Source organism: Agelaius phoeniceus, chromosome 1 (assembly GCF_051311805.1).
Source record: "Agelaius phoeniceus isolate bAgePho1 chromosome 1, bAgePho1.hap1, whole genome shotgun sequence".
Taxonomy (NCBI): Eukaryota; Metazoa; Chordata; class Aves; order Passeriformes; family Icteridae; genus Agelaius; species Agelaius phoeniceus.
In genome coordinates, this window is record NC_135265.1 from 89,869,410 (window position 1) to 89,887,563 (window position 18,154).

The 18,154-nt window shown below is 42.0% G+C and overlaps 1 protein-coding gene across 1 annotated transcript in view; it reads right to left on the reverse strand.

Moving 5' to 3' along the window:
• LPCAT1 (lysophosphatidylcholine acyltransferase 1) overlaps positions 1 to 14,228 on the reverse strand; it is a 65,491-nt gene extending 51,263 nt beyond the window's left edge. Inside the window, exons 1-3 of the mRNA XM_054638187.2 lie at positions 14,096 to 14,228; positions 8,338 to 8,480; positions 6,663 to 6,877 (exon numbers count right to left, since the gene is read on the reverse strand). Coding sequence (XP_054494162.2) covers positions 6,663 to 6,877; positions 8,338 to 8,480; positions 14,096 to 14,212 — 475 coding nt within the window. The 5' untranslated portion in view covers positions 14,213 to 14,228. The remainder of the gene's footprint in view (positions 1 to 6,662; positions 6,878 to 8,337; positions 8,481 to 14,095) is intronic.
• Positions 14,229 to 18,154: the final 3,926 nt, after the last annotated feature.

Below are 18,154 nucleotides of genomic sequence, written 5' to 3' on the forward strand. Positions count from 1 at the left end.
TTCAGGTCATACAAGGAGTCCTGAGGACATTGTCACGCTGTATTCTACCTTCTTAGGCAGGCATTTAATATGCAATTTAAATAATGCTGCCAGTAAATCGTTAAAACCTCTGCCTCTCAGGGCAGCCAGAATGCCACAGATATTCTAACCAACTGAAAGTTCCTTGAAACAGCCTTTTTAAAGAGAACCTGCAAAAACTCAGTATTGCTTTAATTAATAGCAGGGTGGCAGCTCCAACTGATTTCAGAACCATAACTCCCATGCAATCAATTTCAGCACCAGCACAATGCATAAACAAAACCCATCTTTTTTCCTGATAAGCTGAACACATACAGTTGGTGTCTTTAAACTTAGGATAACAGCAGGGAAAAAATTATTTCCCATCTCTCTTTGTAGGCAGGTATGTGTGAGGAAACCTTGTTTCAATTCAAGACACCAAGTGATGCATAACACACAACAGCAGAAAGTATTGTAGCAAACCATTTATACCGGCAACATCACCCCTGGTTCCACAAGGCACCAGAGAACACACAAAGCTATGGAACACACACAGGGCACTACATACAATTCTTCTAAAAGGTATGGATACACACATTTTTGAGTGGGCAGTTAGATTTTCACCACTGTGGAATCAGAAACAAAGAAAGTGACAGCTGCAAAAGCAGAGAATGCTGAAGTCGAGGCTTTCACTTCATCTCTCTCCTAAACAACACAAAACCCCACCACTACATTCTCCTGACACTTCAGGAGAATCCTACAGAGGCAGCACAACTGGCTCTGCTTCCTTTAACACTGCAGGTAAGCTGTACAAGTTGCCTGCAGTGGGATATCCACTTACAGTATTTACTCCACAGCTTTTTTCTAGTATGGAAAAATACAGTTATTTTTCTACTAACAGTCACCAGGTTGCACATTCAGTACTTAGGGGTACAAAACCCATGAAGGATAAAGGTTGAAAAGCTCTGTCTTGGACTTAGTTTTCAAGAGTTGCCATACTCAAATGTACACGCTCACACAGTTCTGAACTTACAATTTTTTAATGAAGTAACATCTAATATGAAAACTTCTCTTTTCTGCAGAGAAAAGAAGAAATCTGTAAGAGGCTCAAAAGTATTCTGAAAGTTATAGGGGAAGAAAACCATTAAGGTTTTCTTACAATTACTTCCTGTGTATACAGAGACCTCAAAAATTGAAAAACTCAAGAAACATACACACACCAAATACACAAAGTTGTATCAATGCACAAAACTTAATTCAACCAAAATTAGGATCTTTTGCACTTGGAATTACATTGTTCTTACAAAAGAAGTGTTATTATAGTCATGATACTCTATAAGAGATTTGTAAAGCTGGTGGTAGTATCTTATTTTATATACAAACTTATATATAATATATATACTTATTTGACTCAAGTCTGAATCAACCACTGAAGATAGATGTATATGAAGAAAACGTCTCCAAGTTTGACTAAATGCTTAGCAGATGGACCACCTGACTGCAGGCATGCCAAGTATTCATGGCATTAATGAATGGGAGGCAGCATTAATGGGAAAGTTCTTCTCCCTGCTTCCAAAGAGAAAGGCAGGAAACAATGCAGCCTATAGGACAAGGAAAGGTCAGCAGTGGGAAGTAAATAATTGGTGTCCTATTTAGCTTTAGCAGAAGGAAGTTGTGGTATTTAGGTTGGTCTTTCCAAACGTGACCCACTTCCTTTAAGGACTCCTTGAGGGATAAAGACTTCTTTTTTATCTCAGAGACGCCTGCAACACCTGTATGAGGACATGATTTTATGTTTTAGCTTTCTGCTGCCAATCTAAAAAGCATTTAAGGCAGGCAGCAGTATTGGTTTAAAGGTTTCCTATATACTGCAGTTTGTAACTTCAATAAATTATATTAATGAGTTATGGTGGTTTAAAAGCATTCCAGTAGCAGTTTAAATGAGAAGCAATTTTTACAGAATTTTCCAGGACTCCAAGCCAAATGATAAACACATACCTATAACACACAGGTGACAATGCAAGTATTTTAAATCTCTCTGAGAGAGCTTCTGTGAGACTGAAATCTTGCAGGACCATCTGGGTGCCCACAGTCTGAAGGAAACATTGAATTTTGAAACAGAGGGTTTTAAAGGAGAAGATGAAATGGAAAAGCTTGGCAACAACTTCAAGATGCTGTTCAGAAATGGGGAGCTCAAGTGTGTACTCAAGGCAGGCTACAATGCCAACACAGCATAGGATGTTGGCATTCATCCTGGTGACCTCAGCGTTCAAGCCCCTGATTTACAGTGTATAAAAGAGAAGAAATCTGTAATGCCTTCACCTTAGAACAGATTTTTCCATAAGGAGTTTAAGGACTGTTTTAGTTAATCTCCTAAGTGTTTAAATGTGGGATTCCCACAGAAGAACTATGGGGTTACCACAGTTCTCTTCCTTGTGTTGTATGGAAGGGGTGGGGAGGCACTTGGGATTCAGGACTAAAGGATTAGGTTGCACAACAGGGCTGGTGGGTAATTTGGCACCTTCTAAGTTTTGAGATGAAAACATAGCCAGCTACCCAAGCATAAATGCTTTCCCCTGAGTTACTTTTATTCTCATCTTTTAGTCATGATGCTTGAGAAAGGCCTATAATGCACTTTCAAAAAATGAGCTTGAACAAAATTTCATGAGTTTACTAGGTGTGAAAAAAACCATCTACAACAGAACTGATAGTTTTATAGCACTGCATGATTCTCCCTTTCTCTGTAGCTCTGCTGTGTTCTGCCAAACACAAATTACCTCCTTCCCCCTTATAAACTTAAGGTAACATATCATCCTGTACATTTCACAGGTACCAATTCCCTCTCTTTCAGAGAGTGGTGTTAGAGATATTGAGAAGTTGCCTAAAGTTTAAATTAACTTTTCACTTATATTTCGTTTCTAAAGGTTCAGGCCACTGAAAATGGTCAAATCATAAAAGTGGTCAGAAGTCCCCATCAATTCATATTTACTGATATATTCCTTGTCCTTCGTACTGAAGCATTTCTGCAGCAGGACCAATCACTGCAGCAATGAAAAACTACTGTCATCCAGGTTGCTTCAACTGCCAAAAATAAGACAGTGAACTATTCAAAATTTATGCACAAACCTTGTCCTGACTTGAAGTGGGATTCAGCAGACAAAACAGGGATGTTTAAGGATCTGTACTGATAAATTGATTTGACTTCTTCAGACCATGTAAGGTATAACAGAATCCTACATGTCATTTTCTCACTGTAAGACTGAAGTGGTCCAGCAAAGTTCACATCTCCAATCTACCAAAACTCTGGCAAGTCATTGTACAGAAACATTCATCTTCCTTCAACATCATGACATATTCCATCTGTTTGGCATTCTCTACTTTCCAGATACTGGGTTGTTTTTTTAATGATCATTGAAATACTGTTTATATTTGGGCAAGCAGTTTCTCCCCAGAGTTTGTTAACCTTGTGTGTGTGCCAAATGGATAATTTTCTTCACTACTGACCACTGACTGAAGAGTTCATAACTCTTCTCCCAAAACCAATGAGCATTTTAAAATCTGGTTTTCTTTGTTTTCCTTAAAAGGATGAAGATATCTGTAAGAGTCACAAGACACAAGTCTGCTTTTGAAACTGGACTTTGCAAACCTGGAGAGCTGCCTTCAAGTTAGACAGCAATAAAACCCTCATACACATACAGTTGTGGAGTACTTCCAATCCCATAAAGAACAGGCTTTTAATCATCTGGACTTCCAAGTGGATCAGAAGCTTAATATTCCATGACTGACTAACTAAGAGTACAATAATATAGGCAGCTGTTCCAGAAACCTATTAAAATGCTTGCAGAACCAATCTTAGTAACAATTTAGCAATCAGATCAATTTGTGCCTGCTAAAGCACCTGATCCCTCTGGTATACAGTGTACAATGTCTTAATAAACACTGTCATTACATCAAAAGGCCATTTATTTATATCATACTTGAATATACAGGATGAGGATGTACTCTTCACCCAAAGTCCTCATCCTCGGAAATTATCTTTAAATTTCCTCTGCCACTTCATTTTTTACATATTTAAGTCTGCTCAGATACTTAAATGAATGTACTTTATTCAAAGCTTCCCAGAAGATTCAGAACAACCATTCACAAGACTCAAGAGATAACAAGTTTAGGAACATCAGTGACTGGCTCCAAAACCTTACTGAAGATAGTATACCAAGCTTGCAGGACTTACAAAACTAAAGAACATAGAACATGATTCTGACCTCTCTGGGATAAATTCTGGATGAATGTCTAGAGTGTTGACAATCCACCAGGCAATCCAACAAAAACATGAGCACATTATCACATAAGAACAAGAGAAATATAAGTGGTCCAATAACATGAAATGTATTTTTTTATGTGTGTGCATGTAGAGAGGTGTAAATAACATTTGGATTAAAATAATAAGCAAAGGAGAGGATAGTCAGCACTATCTGCTTCACAGAAAACTTCTCAAAGCAGTAAAAGAGATTTAAAAAAAACCACTTTTACTGGAATTAGTTTTTAAGCCAAAGTAATCAATACAGTGATTACTACCTCTCTGTTAAGGTCCATTTACCTAAAGAACACAAACTACTGTAATTAATGTTGCTCATATAAAAGTCCACCCCTAAAAACAAAAATGGTTTTTCAACTCTCAATCCCAGTTACGACTTTTGGTATGCCTCACTTCTGTGGCATTTTTGTGAACATTTCACAAGTGACTACGTAACTTCTGTGGTTGCACAGCATACAGCAAATGCAGCTATACAAGACAAAACATTCATTTATATGACTGCACTGTACATTCCAGTAATATTCCATCAAATCACTACATGTTCTCTTTTTCTGTAACTGGTTGTACTCACATATGAACTAAATGAAGTGAATAATTTTTAAAATGCACTGCAGGAAGTCTAGACTTTCAACGGAATCCTGTAAACGTCACCTCAAAATTAAATTAGATATTTAGAAAATAATTTGATCTTCTTAATACACATTATTTGTGTTACATTCAGGGGAACTACAATCTCCATATCCTTACAGATTCTCCTGGTTCCCACTGACTCTACTACGTGGGATACCTCAGTAGCCACTATAGCACTGTCAAATGCCATTCAGCCATTCTCCCATTGCAGTAGCACAACATGGACTGGAGTTACCCCATTTAATTCGGGTCCTCCAGACAGATCACCTTCAAATCAAAGGGAGCTCCACACAGACTACTTTCATTTTGCTGAGCCAGCAATTATTAAACAGTCAACTGAGTCACCTGAGAAAGAAGATAAATCAGCCCCTGCTTCTATGTCTGGACTGCTCCTAATGCCCAAGTTGGCCTGGATACACCTGTGCTGTACAAGATTGCCAACATGCTGTCTCACAACAGTATCTTCTTTCAGTGCTGAACAAGGGAGTTCAGTTTCTTTTTGTTTTCACACAGTGTTGTTTGCATACACTTGTTTTCAGAAACACATGTCTGCATGCACCCTTTTCCTTTTTTTTCAAAGCATTTATTCATTTTTACATAGATTTTTCACTGCCACAAATTTCTAAATGCCATTAGTAAGATATTTAATGAAATTAAGATGCAACTACAGATCTGGCCTGAATTTTACCTTATTCAGGCAGACCCTTACATGACAAGATTCCTTAAATGAAACTTCCATAGCCTACCACTCCCTCTTTGTGGCCATGTCTCGCTTCTGGTTTTGAATGTGACCTTAAAAACACATTGTCTAATTAAATTTTAGAAGGATGTCAGAACCAACAGCCTGATTCCACTTAGTTGCAAAGAAGCTCAAAGCTTTTGTTTAGACTTTTACATTTAAGAGTCCTATCCGTGGCCAAAGTAAAATCTTTTGTCACTTTTATATTACCCATAAAAATCTACACAATGAGAGACAGGGATATTCTTCGAACTTTGCTGGTCACTAGACACAAGATGGTGGGTTTCTCCAAAATGCTTCCACACAGACTTTGGTTAGAAGTCCACAAGCCCAAAAGATTACACAATTTTTTGCCTGTCACAACTGCATCAAAAATCACAGGTGTCCCTCAAATATTTTTGAGAACATATATGAATAATTCCAAAGACAGTATTCAAGCACTACTGACTCAGGCATCTGCTTTTGTCATGACTAAACCCAAGTGCACACCAATCTGCTCTTGTGCTCATCTCTCACACTCTGCCTGAAACAAACTTATTGATGTGTGAAGGATTAGCAGCACTCCCTCAAGGCAGGGTAGTGTTCAGAGCAGACCACATTCCTTAAACACATTTCTGGGAGGGCACCCGAACTCGCACCAAGTATTTGTAGACTTTCTCTCTAGCATCAGTCTTTGCTTCCATAGCTCCATCCTAATTTGCTTTTCCATCTGGCAGGTCTTATAATGTTATAAGTTCACTGCAAATTAAACCATGAGTTTTGATGGGATTCGACTTCAGAGAAAGTAGAAAAAAACCATTCCCCTCCTGCCCCAATTTCTTCTATTGGTATTCAGAGTTGACCAGTTAAAAAAAAAATATTCTGACCGTATATTATAGCAAATTTTCCTTTCTGTTTCAATCCTTCTCGTACACAGCCAGTGAACTTCCTAAGCAATCTTTCTTAAATTGTTCTTGAAAAATTAAGTATCTACCAACTTACTTCCCCAAACAGGAATATCTTTGCTTTCTGCCTTCATCACAATGGAGGCGAAGGTCATGGTTACTGGAATGGCATCAAAGTAGGAAGAATGGGGAGCCACCGTTAATATTGCTGCTTCTGCTGGCAATGCCCGTCTGCCTTTTACATTTATCCAGTGGAATCCACCAGCAAGCCACATCATTCTCATTATTGCCTTCAGCAAAATATCCACTATCCTGTAAAGAGTTGGGAAAACAGTTATGGTGCCACAGGAACACCTTAAAATAATAAAATTAAAAATTACATGCATGACAAAAGTTCAGATAGGATATAATGCTTAAAACAGAGCTGGAGCACTGCACATACCTTGTTCTTCTCTTTCTCAGCTGATTTAAAACCACTTTTTAGGTAAGATGCTGTTCAGCTTCATTTATACATGAACACTAATTCATTCTAGTCTCCAAGATCATAATTTAGTTCATCATTAATTTCAATTCGGACTACACAATGCCTAATAAGGTTTTCTAAAAAGCTCTAATAAATTCAGTCCCAAAATATGCTATTAGGATATTGCCAGAATGCACTTACCCTGGTTCTTGGTTTCAAGTTTACCCAAGCAAAACAGGACAAGTATAGGGCAGAAATTCTCAAATACAGGGAAGCCTACAGGATACATATGAGAGGTCTGGAAATATTTTCCTTTCTTCCCTTTCCCCATCTTCTCCTGAAGTGATTTGGATTTTTGTTTCTTATGGATTTTTTTTTCTTTTTGGTGGGGTGGAGAAGGTTTTTTTGTGGAGTTTTGTTTGTCTTTTTAAATTGTCTGACAGTTATGAAAAGAGAAACTTTGAATCAACAGAATACAAAAATTGAACACCACAAATTGTAACACTTACAGGGATTGGAGGCTGGAGAGCAGGGTAACACTGAAAATTGGAATAAATGAGGAAGGAGAATCTAAAAAGACTCAAAATAACTGTATGCAAGACTAAAGGCAGCCAATTATTCCATTAGTTATTGTATTGATATCACTCCAAATGAAATGTAAAGTGGTTCTCAACCTCCTTCCCTCCTGTGATGCAAAACACAATCAGCTTCCTTCATGCTAATGCCAGCTCCTAATTTTAAAGTTGTCTATAGAAAAGGTGATACACCCCTCCTTTCCTGCTCCTCAAATGGCAGTTTTCATGGATGGGAGGACTACCTTAATTAGCATTGCAATATCAAAGCAACCACAGACTTTCAATAAGCACCAAAGTATGGGCAAGCCCTTGGGGAATCAACACAAGTTTTGTCAGTTCATCACAGGGTAGAAGACAGTGAGGTGAAGCAGTTTAAAACAACAATTTAGAATATGAAATCTGGGCACATTCCATAGAGTCAATCTTCATAACCAGAAGTTGACATTACAGGAATAAATGCAATGGAAGATGCCACAATAAAGCTTCACACTAGCTCCTCAATAAAGATAAGAAGCCAGAGATTACCAGTGTAATTCTTGGACCACCTGGCAAATCAAAGAGTTGAGGCATTTCTAGTTTCCCAGCTGAGGAAAGTGTTTAATAATTTTTATATTTTTCTTTTGAAGAGAAAAGTACATCTCTGAGACAGGTAAAAGGTATTTCCCATCTCCTCTGTTCTGAACTGCTGAACTTTATAATGATCCTCTCGGTATTTCACCACACCAGTGACTCACTTTCGCCACCAGGAGAGGGGCTTTTCAAGCTCTTGCTCGTCAGATCCCATTGAAGCAATGAACGCAAAAGGCCAGGCCAGCAACATCATAAAAGCAGCAAAAAAGAGTCGGATAGGAAACAGAGTCAAGGTCATGAAGGCAATCTGCAAAATAAAAATAGTAATAAAAAACTATTATTCCAACACAATTTCAGACTGAAAAGGTCAGTGATTCCTAGAAACTGATACCATTTCTTAACTTAAAAGTATCTTATGGTAGAAACAGCGGAATACCATTCAGTTCCGGATATGCCAGATAAGGGTAAAAAAAGCACACTTTTCAATATCACAATAGCTGGGCAAGGATGAGTAACAATGCATAAGGTGCTGTCTCACGTTGTGCTTATCTGATGCATCTCCAGGCTGCTGTGGAAAGATTAATTCATATTCTTCTCTTCCCCAATGCAGATCTAGTCATCATGCAGCTCACTCTCCACTTCCTCTCACTTCCCAAAACAGCTCAACAACCAACTCACTCTGTAGGTGCACAAATCTGTAAATCTAGGGTAGGTGCAGGGAACACACAGCAGGAGATACCACTCCAAGATACCACTTTCAAGCCCTAAGCTACCAGCCCACTGCAGCTGGATTTTATAGTGCTGGTTCAGACTGGCACCATCATCTCATAACAACCACAATCTCATTCTCCAGAAGAGGATTCCAGTCAGTCCCTATGGAGACTCTGCTTTAGTTTGCAGAACTGACAGAAAAAGGAATTTTTTTTTTTCTTAGATAGGCTAGTTTCCCAGATGAAGCAGTAAAACTTCACCCACTACAATTGTCAGATAAGCACCAAAGTTACACCAACTCACACAACTCTGCATCCACAGACAAGACCACCATGCCTGTCAGCAAATAAAGGAGCATTCTGGAGATGAGAGCAGCTGCCTTCTAAGTTTCTAAAATGAGAAGGACCAGCCGCTAAGAAATAAGTGAAGTAAAATGCAGGTGAGGGCACAGACCTTTGGGATTCACACCTCCTTCTCCTTCCCTCCCTCCCTGTCTTCTCCTAGTTGAGGGCAAAGCTGAATGGCAGGTGACTGGTAGTGAGGTATTCCATCCCATGACTCTCTGTACCAATGATCATTTTAGTGCCATGTCACAGATTGAAAGCAGAAGTTGTATCCATAATGCCATAAAAGATGGCATAAATGTGCAGAAAAGGCTTTTTGGTCTTCCAGAGACAGCAGGGATAGTAATGGCCAGCAAAAGCAAATGTACAGGGTCTGGCTGTGACACCAGCCTGTTTTTAGCAGGCAGTAGTGAGCAGAGTACCTGCTCACACAAGAAATTTGGCTGGAGAGAAAAATATGTCTACCTCTTGAAGAAGGCTAGGAATTAAGAAAGGTGTTAATATTTGAAAAGTAGCTCAGTCTGTATCTACACTCAGATATCCTCTCAGGTAAGAAAGCTTCTATCCTGTAAAACCTATGCACAGCAAGTGTCAGTGTCAGACAGAAAAGGAGAAGATCCTGTCCCCACTGGCCACTGCCAGAGACCAGAACGCAGGAGACATACACTCTGGCTCTGACCTTATGTGGACACTATTTTGGTGATCACATTCCTACATATTTGGGATGTTCATAGAGACATGTCTTCCATTAAAATTATGAATTCTGTTTGGCAACAAGTAATGTGTGAACACCTGTGTTTTGAGATACATTTAAAAAACTCTAAAGGTCCGTCTGGAGTTATACTTTGAGGGGCTCAGCTCACGACCAAAGAAATCTCAAGAGAGGGTTGACTACAGCTTATTTACCATTTGCTGGTCGACAGCATCCAACTTAGTTTTTCAGAAGCTGCAGTGTATACTGTGAAAGACCTATGGACAGCTTGTAATGGAAGGCTGCTCTGGGAAACTGATCTCCATTCTTCCATCAGAAGGGCTTAAATCTGATGTAAGGCAAGTCACTTAAACAAAATAGGTATCATATGTTCCCCTTGTTTAGAGAGACTGCATTCAGATTTAAGTATGACCTCACAATGAAGGTACAAAATATGAACTCAAGTTTCAAGTTCTCCAAAATATCTGGTCCTATGTACCTAAGCACTGAGCAAGAGAATCACAGAGTACCCTTGTTTCTACTTCTTAGGTTTGTTTCCTGTCTTGAAAACCAGTATCATAGCTCTCATGCACAAGGAAGCTAAAAAAAAAATGCATCTTGGAAATTACCAATCCCATAAGAAACATCACTAAAACCAGTTTATTGCCAACAAAATGTCCATGACTTGCTACAAAGTAGCAGTCACAACAATGAGAAAGGAAATACTATTTGACACAGTAGATGTTTTGATTTTTCTTTTACACTTATCAGATAGAAATTACATCTTACACTTATACCTCCTCAGTATTATCACCCCTATAGCTCAACTCACCAAAGATGGCAGTGCAGGAGCTAGGAATTAATCCCTCAACCATTCTCTCACTACCCACTTCCCCACTCTGCAAGTTCCCCAGCAGACACATCCATGGAGATAAATACAGCAGGATATATTTTCCCGTGCAGCTAAGCCAATCTAACAGATCGCTGCTGTGAAAGAGTGGTCCTGCTCACTCTCTCCTCAATCCTCCCCCTGAGTCAGCTCTAGCACTTATGTGAGCCACCAATGAGCCAATATAGCTCATTAGTGAGAAAAAACACAGCCATCCCAGCAAAAGAAAATAATCAGAACACAAAAACACAATGATATGCTGATTTAATGAGCCAAATCAGCTCACCAAGGCACCAAATGAACACCAGCACTGGTGAAATAAAAGGGCCAGAAACACTGCAAGAAAGGAAAATGGCATTGTATTATGTTTTGAAGCAGCAGGGAAAAAAGCTACAGATGCTTACTGACAGCTCCAGTAATGCTTCTGCCTGCTCTGCAGTGGTAATAAGAATCGAGAGCTTGGACTTACATGACAGGTGCCCAGAAGACATTAGCATGAACAAAATCCATGGTTAATAAAACCATGTCTGTCTTTCTCATAGAAAGAATATTTTTATTATATCACTGAAATAAAACAGGTAGCTTCAAGAATGACCCCTGCTGTCACCCTCAGATCAGAGTAAAATAGCCATAATTTCTACTGATGAGACTCTGTTCTGAAACAGCCTTACTGCTTTTATGCTCTTGTAATCTCCCAGTTTTTATAAAGTCAATGAAAGATGACGTGAACAGTTCCTTGATGGCCAAAAGGATTTCTCTGTACTGTTGTTCTTTCTCCCTGTGGTTGTTTTACCCTCTCACTTTCTACCTTTCTTTCACTCCCACAGTCTCAGGCTGGAACATGCTAAAAAGCATCTACTTCCGAGCTGCATTGATGAATAAAAAAGCTAATCTAACCTCTTGCAGAGCGCAGGACGAGGTTGTAGCAAAGATAATGGGGCTATCTGGCACACCATCAGCAACAGACACCAGACCATGGGACAAAGCAGTCTTGTCTCCCAGTCCCCTGGGCTCCCTACTTAGTGTAGCTACATTCCTACCCTTCCTCGATAGCCTGTGCAATCCCAGGAACCCCCGACAGATTCTCAGGACAGACAGAAAAGTCTGTGACACAGTGCATGCCTGCAGCTGAACAGGAAGTGAGTTCAGCTGCAATAGTTCACACCAAGTGCTCAGTAGCCCTCCAAGGCTGTTCGGAGGAGAATTCTCACTTCTGTAATTCACCTGGGGAGCGCTTCTTCTCAAGTGGAGCAGTTCTACAGCTCTGCTTTAACAGCTTCTGCCTCAAGCACAACTTTTAATCAGTGAAGAGGCTGGAAAAGCATGACTAAGCCAAAGGAAAAAAATCTTCTGTATTGCAGCTTATGGACTTTTTCCTGCATAAAACTACAACAGTAAGGCTGAAGGGAAGGTTGGGTTAAAGAACTCTGTGCTGCTGTATATCAGTAACAGACTGCTCGCTTAAAAAGCAAGTGAGACACAGTCTGGTGAGGAGAATGCTCCTTTGGCCTGTGCACTGTGACAAACTACAGCGGTTTGAACACATCTCCTCATCTTCACTGAAAATAACAAATCCTTGAAATCCATTGGCAAAGCTCACATCTCATACCTAGGAACAGGGCAGCCCACGCAGAAAGCAGGGGTGTTCTACAACCAGTCACTTCCCTGACACAGCACCTCAAGGTCTGTCAGGACTAATATCAGATCAGCAATGCTAGTAGCTCCTATGAGACCCAATACTGCAAAAACTGTCAAAGAGAGTCTGCTCTCCTCTCCCAGCAGCATTTTAAAAATTTTTTATAAATAACCAAGCAGAAAGCAACATTAGTTGTTATAACTGGAGACAATCCTAGTCCCTATGAACATCTGCTGTCTTTGCTTCTCTCTGCTGCCTGAAAGACTTCTACCTCATTAACTGCATTAATCATGACTTCAGGAACAAAGTATGGTTTGGAAAGGACAGGAAATCTTTACAACTGTGCAATTTATTGAGGAAGCTCTAGATAAAAACTAAATGAAGTAGATGACACAAACCATTTCTCCACTTTCCAGTTCAAGCAAGAATTTATGAGCAACCACTGAATACATACTGGGCAACTTAATAAAAAGTGGAAACCTTCTTTTCTGCTTGAGTGTATTATAAATTCCTGGGCTGGCCGATAAGTAACATGAGGCACATTCTGATGTTTTTCAAGTCAGGCCATATATATATCTTGTGTTAAGCATCTGGGCAGCAACAGGGCAGTGCAACAACTAACTTCATTCAAATGCAAATCAAAGCTGGATCTAAAGCGCCTTGACCCAAGAGGTTCAATATTAGTGAATCATAATTTTCAATGTTAACAGGTACTGAAGGCTGTCAGGCTCCCAAAACAACAGCACTATGAAGCATTACAGTGATGGAAGTGGCAGAAATGGCCAGCCCCTCATTAGGTGAGCCTCTGACGGTATTTCTTCCTCCAGCCAGTGACCCAGATCTTACCGAAAGCCTAAGACAAGGGCCATGCCCTCTGAATACCGAACCACTTACTGCTCACCGTGCGAGGCGAGGCAGAGGCACGGCAGGGGGAAAAAAACCCCTAAAACCAAACAATGAAACAAAAAGCCACGCAACTGCAAATTTGCATTTTAATACCGTCTCCTGTAGTCTCACCGCTACCTGCACAATACAATACATAAATTACGCCGCAGGGACTATTTACCCAGGGGCAAACTTCAGCCGCACCGGGATGCCTCGGCCCAGGTTAATACCTACCTTAACTTGACGGTGAAAAAGCGCGGCTCCTAAGGGCTGCTCCCTCATCCCCGTTAAAAAAAAAAAAAAAAACAAAAAACAAAAGAACAAAAACCCCACAAAAAAAAAAAAACACAAAAAAAACCCTCCACACCAGAAAAACCGAAAAAACTCCTAAATCTCAAAACGCCAAGAAAACCCATAAAAAGACCCCCAAAACATACAAACAAAAAACACCAACAGCTTTTTTTTTTCCTTCGCAGAAGGCATGGGAGCACAAGTTGAGGCGCACGCCCCGCACTAGAGCATCACGGCCGCCCCCAGACTCCCTCCCTGCCGCCCGCCCGGCCCGGCCACGGCCGCCCCCGGCCGCCGCCTCGCACACGCCCAGCACCGCCCGCTGCCCGGCTCCGCGGCTCACAAAGCACCGCCGGCACGGAGCGGAGCCCCCGCCCGCCGCAGGACGCGGCCCGGCAGCCGGTGCGCCGCGGGGGACGCGCGGAAGGCGGCGGCGGCAGCGAGGAAGGGCGGCCCGGCGGCCGCACGCCCCTACCTTGGCTTTCTGCAGGGGGCTGAAGCGCAGCTGGTGCACGAAGGGGCTCCGCGGCGGCGGCCCGCGCTCCCGGCTGCCGCCCGCGCAGCATCCCCGGCCGCGGCTGCTCAACTTCATGGCGGGGCAGGACGACGGGAGGACGCGGCGCGGGAGAGGGCGCGGGCTCTGCGCGGAAGCGGCCGCCGGTCCCGGGTAGCGGCGGCGGCGGGCGGGAGCGCGGAGTGCGGGCGGCACCGGCGGCCAGAGCGCTCCCCGCTGAACGCCGGCCCCCGCCCTCCCGGCCGCCCGCGCATGCGCCCTGCGCGCCGGCAGCAGCGGCTCGGCTGCGCGCCGGTTTCCGCGTCGGGTGGGAATGGGAAGCGCCTGGGAATGGGAAGCGCCGGCGGCGGCGGGGTGGGCGCGCACCCTCCCGCTCTCCTTCTCTCCGCCCACCTACCCACCCTCGGAGCGTCCCCCTCGGGCATGCCGGGAGCGCGGCCCCGCCCGGCCGCATGAGGGGTGCCGGCCACCGCACCCGGGGGCCGCGGCGGCGCCGCATCCCCCGCGGCTGGAGGGGGAGTGTGGAGGGGGCGGCCCCGGGGAGCTGCCGCCACCGCTGCGCAGGTGCTGGCACCTCAACCGAACCCCGAACGGGGGCTCCGCTGGGCGTACGGCAGCCGAGGGGAATTCAGAGAAAAAGGGGAACGCTCCGGGCTGGAGACGGGTGTGAGGTGCCGCAGCTCTAACGGAGCGCGCGTCGGTGGGGCTGGATGGGCACCGCCGCCGTAGCTGGGAGAAGCCAGGTGTGCTGCTGGCATCACGTGGCTGGAATTGGTGAGGTCCGTGGGGAAAGCTCTGTTCCAAGCAAACCTAGACAGTTTTTAATGAAGTCTGGCTAATTTGCACCGTGGGATCTTGACAGAGTTAGCTGAGGAAGTAGCTGAGTTTGGGGTTTAATAAATCTTAAAATGAAAAGTAAGTTATTAAGAAGTAAAGACAATCGTTCGTGTTCTGTCCATTTTCAAAAGACCAAGCTGGGTGTCCCGTACTGTTCTTTACTGTTTTAACAAAACCACAGGCAAAACATTAGAAAAATAAACAAGAGAGATAAGCTTATCTCTTGATAAGGAGATGAGTAAGATATCCTTAGTGTCAATCACCTCGATCACCTCGACTTATTTAACAATTCTGATAGCCTTATTCAGTAACACAGGTAGATTGATAAAAGTAATTGTAGAAACATGGCTCCTGTTTTTAATCTAGTAGGCTTAGAACTGCAAAATGGTCTCGGAGTCCTTTGGTTAATACCATATGTACTTCTAATGACTAATGCTGTTGAATGGTCAATGTGTTAAATAGAGAAATAGTTTTGAACTTCTGAAAGATCAGAAGAGTTTTCGGAGGCTAGTCTTCATGGTTTTGAGGTGTGCAAGTTTCTGCAGGCTCAGCATTTTCAAGATTTTTATCAGAGATCCAAGATGAACTCACTGTTAATGAAATCTGTGGATGTGCTAAATGGTAACTTAGTAAACTACTGTGAGAGCAACTGCAATGTCATCTGGACTGCTTAATAAAATTAACACTTTCAAACAGCCAAATGTGCAGGCCAAATTTACTGCCAAATTTTTCAGGATTACAAGCCATGCCTCTGGAATGAGAGCTTATGTCTTAGAAAAAATTGTCTAAAAATCATGTCAAGCAAGCTGTTTTGGATAAGGAACGACATGTCCAGTCTGACTGTTGGATGTACTACCAGCATTACAGTGTGTATTAATGGGAACTGAGAGTAGAACAAGGTGTGTGGCTCTTGACATTAAAGATCAAGTGGTGCAGGAAAGACCTGGCAGAACATTGTAGTACTGGAGAAAGTCTCTTATAATGATTATGTTCTGAACCCATTATCAATTTGTCAAATAGATCTGCAAGATTTGCTGTGCTTAAGTTTTTTTAAATAGTAGAAGGGAACAAAAAAAAAATCAGTGGTCAGGAGCTGAGATAATGTAATGCAAATGTAGTGGTTTTAATCAAAAACAAGCTCCTTGGCTCAGTTTGGGGTTGGTAGCAAGACTTACTGGCCTGTGGTCAGAGTATGTGATCCAATGATCCCTTTTAACCTTAAACTCTCTGAAGTATTTTAGCTGCATTCCAAACAATTTGGCTGCCCTCACCTTTTTCCCCTCTCCAGTGACTTCAAGCCGGTTGCTGGTTCAGCCATACGGGGCTGATTTCAGTAATGAATGACAGATTTTTTGCAGAATGAAGGAGAGACTCTAACAGGACCCACATGCCACGTAGCCAGGGAGTTCAATGCAGCTTCCCTCAGGGCTCTTCAGGCTCTTCAGCCAGGAAGAGCTGTCCTGCAGGTCAGCAGGGAGGAGGTGGTGGCCACTGGCTCCCCAGCACATGGCCTGTCAGAGCGCTCCAGTGCGTGCTCTTCTTCCCCATCTGGTAGCTGTAGGACACAATGAGGGTACTGGAATGGGTACAGCTCTGAGATGTAATCGGGCTTATTAATTTCTGCTGGTTGTGTTCTATTTGTTTTCTAAAGCCAGCTTCCAAAAATGATTTATTATTATTATTTGTATTCACTTTGGGTATTTGTAGCGTCTTCCTCAGTTATAAACCCTAATAAAGTGTTAGGCACCTGCCTGGTCCTTTGGCTCTTAAACCTTTGCTGTTAGAGCGCTTGTTCTGTATTACGGAGTGAATGAGCAGTATTCTAACTTTTTATAACTGCTTTCATGGGTTTAGTCAATTATTTTCTAATTAGCAGATTAACACCTGACAAGAGTTTCCAGGAGACTTGGTAGTTATATAGAACTGATTTGTTCTGTAGGGATAATATAGCCTCTAAAACAAGCTAGGAGATGGTTATCAAATTACAATTCATGGAATATGTACATATATGAACTACTAGGATGTTAAGGGGTGCTTTCCTGGTTTCTGGTTCTCATTTGTTTTCTTCAAAATTCTGATGTGATCAGTGTAACTGAAGACAGATAACTTTAAAAATGTACAACCTAGCAGTCTTAAACTTTTAGGAATGTGTTTCCCTATCTCTGTAGTCCCTTTAATCTGAAATTGTAAAAAGATGAATGTAAGCTCTGTTTCTTGTGTAATAAAATCTGAGCAGTGAAGGAACTGAGCATGAGCCCCGGAAGAGGGGCAATCCCATGGCAGGACTTGAATGGGAAAGGCAGGCTAGGAATCTGGAAGCAGACCAGTTTGGCATGTGATAAAGAGAGGGGTGAAGGGACCAGCCTACATGGCAGGGCAGAGTCAGCCACACACAACAGAACTGCTTACTTGGTAGTGAACTGGAAAATTTATTTGAATCCTTCCAGTGACACATGATAAAAAACTTGCTCCTGGAATTTTATTATATGACCCTAGGAAGATGGCTTAAGACTCTGCAAGCATGGACAAAAAAGGGGCAGTATTTTATAATACACAGAACCATGGAATTATTTAAAAATGTGGATCATTTTTGTGAATTAATTTGATGCTTGAATAAAGTATGTCTGTAGTATTGGAGTTTGATTGCTACTTTTTTGTGCAAATCACTAAAGAGGCATAACTGTGCTGTTGCTTTCAAGGCTGGCATGTGCTACATAACTCAGTAATGCAGGCTTATAAGGACATAAGGAGAGGTGATGAATTTATTGCAGGATTTATGGAATCTACCTTACAGCACAAGAGGTGTGATACATTATGTTAGATGTAAGTGTATTGTGAATTGGAAAAGGAAATGTTGAAGCTGACTATCGTGAGAACAAATTGCAGTAAGCTTTCAAATAACCTCCTCAGGGAAACTGTGGAACCTAAAACGATTAAAGTGAGACTGCACAACCATCTAAGAGCCATTCCACCCTGAAAAAGCTCTAATTGGTCCTTTCTGTCATTCATTTATATGATTTATAGGGAGCTGTATAAATAAGAGGACTCATGCATAAAAAGCATGCAAATATTATGAAATCTGCTTCTGTGAACCTTGAAGTAGGAAAAGGAGTATTCCATATTTAACAGCTAAACTGAAGTGGTTTTCTCAAAAATAAATCAAAGAGGTGTTCATAAAAAGCA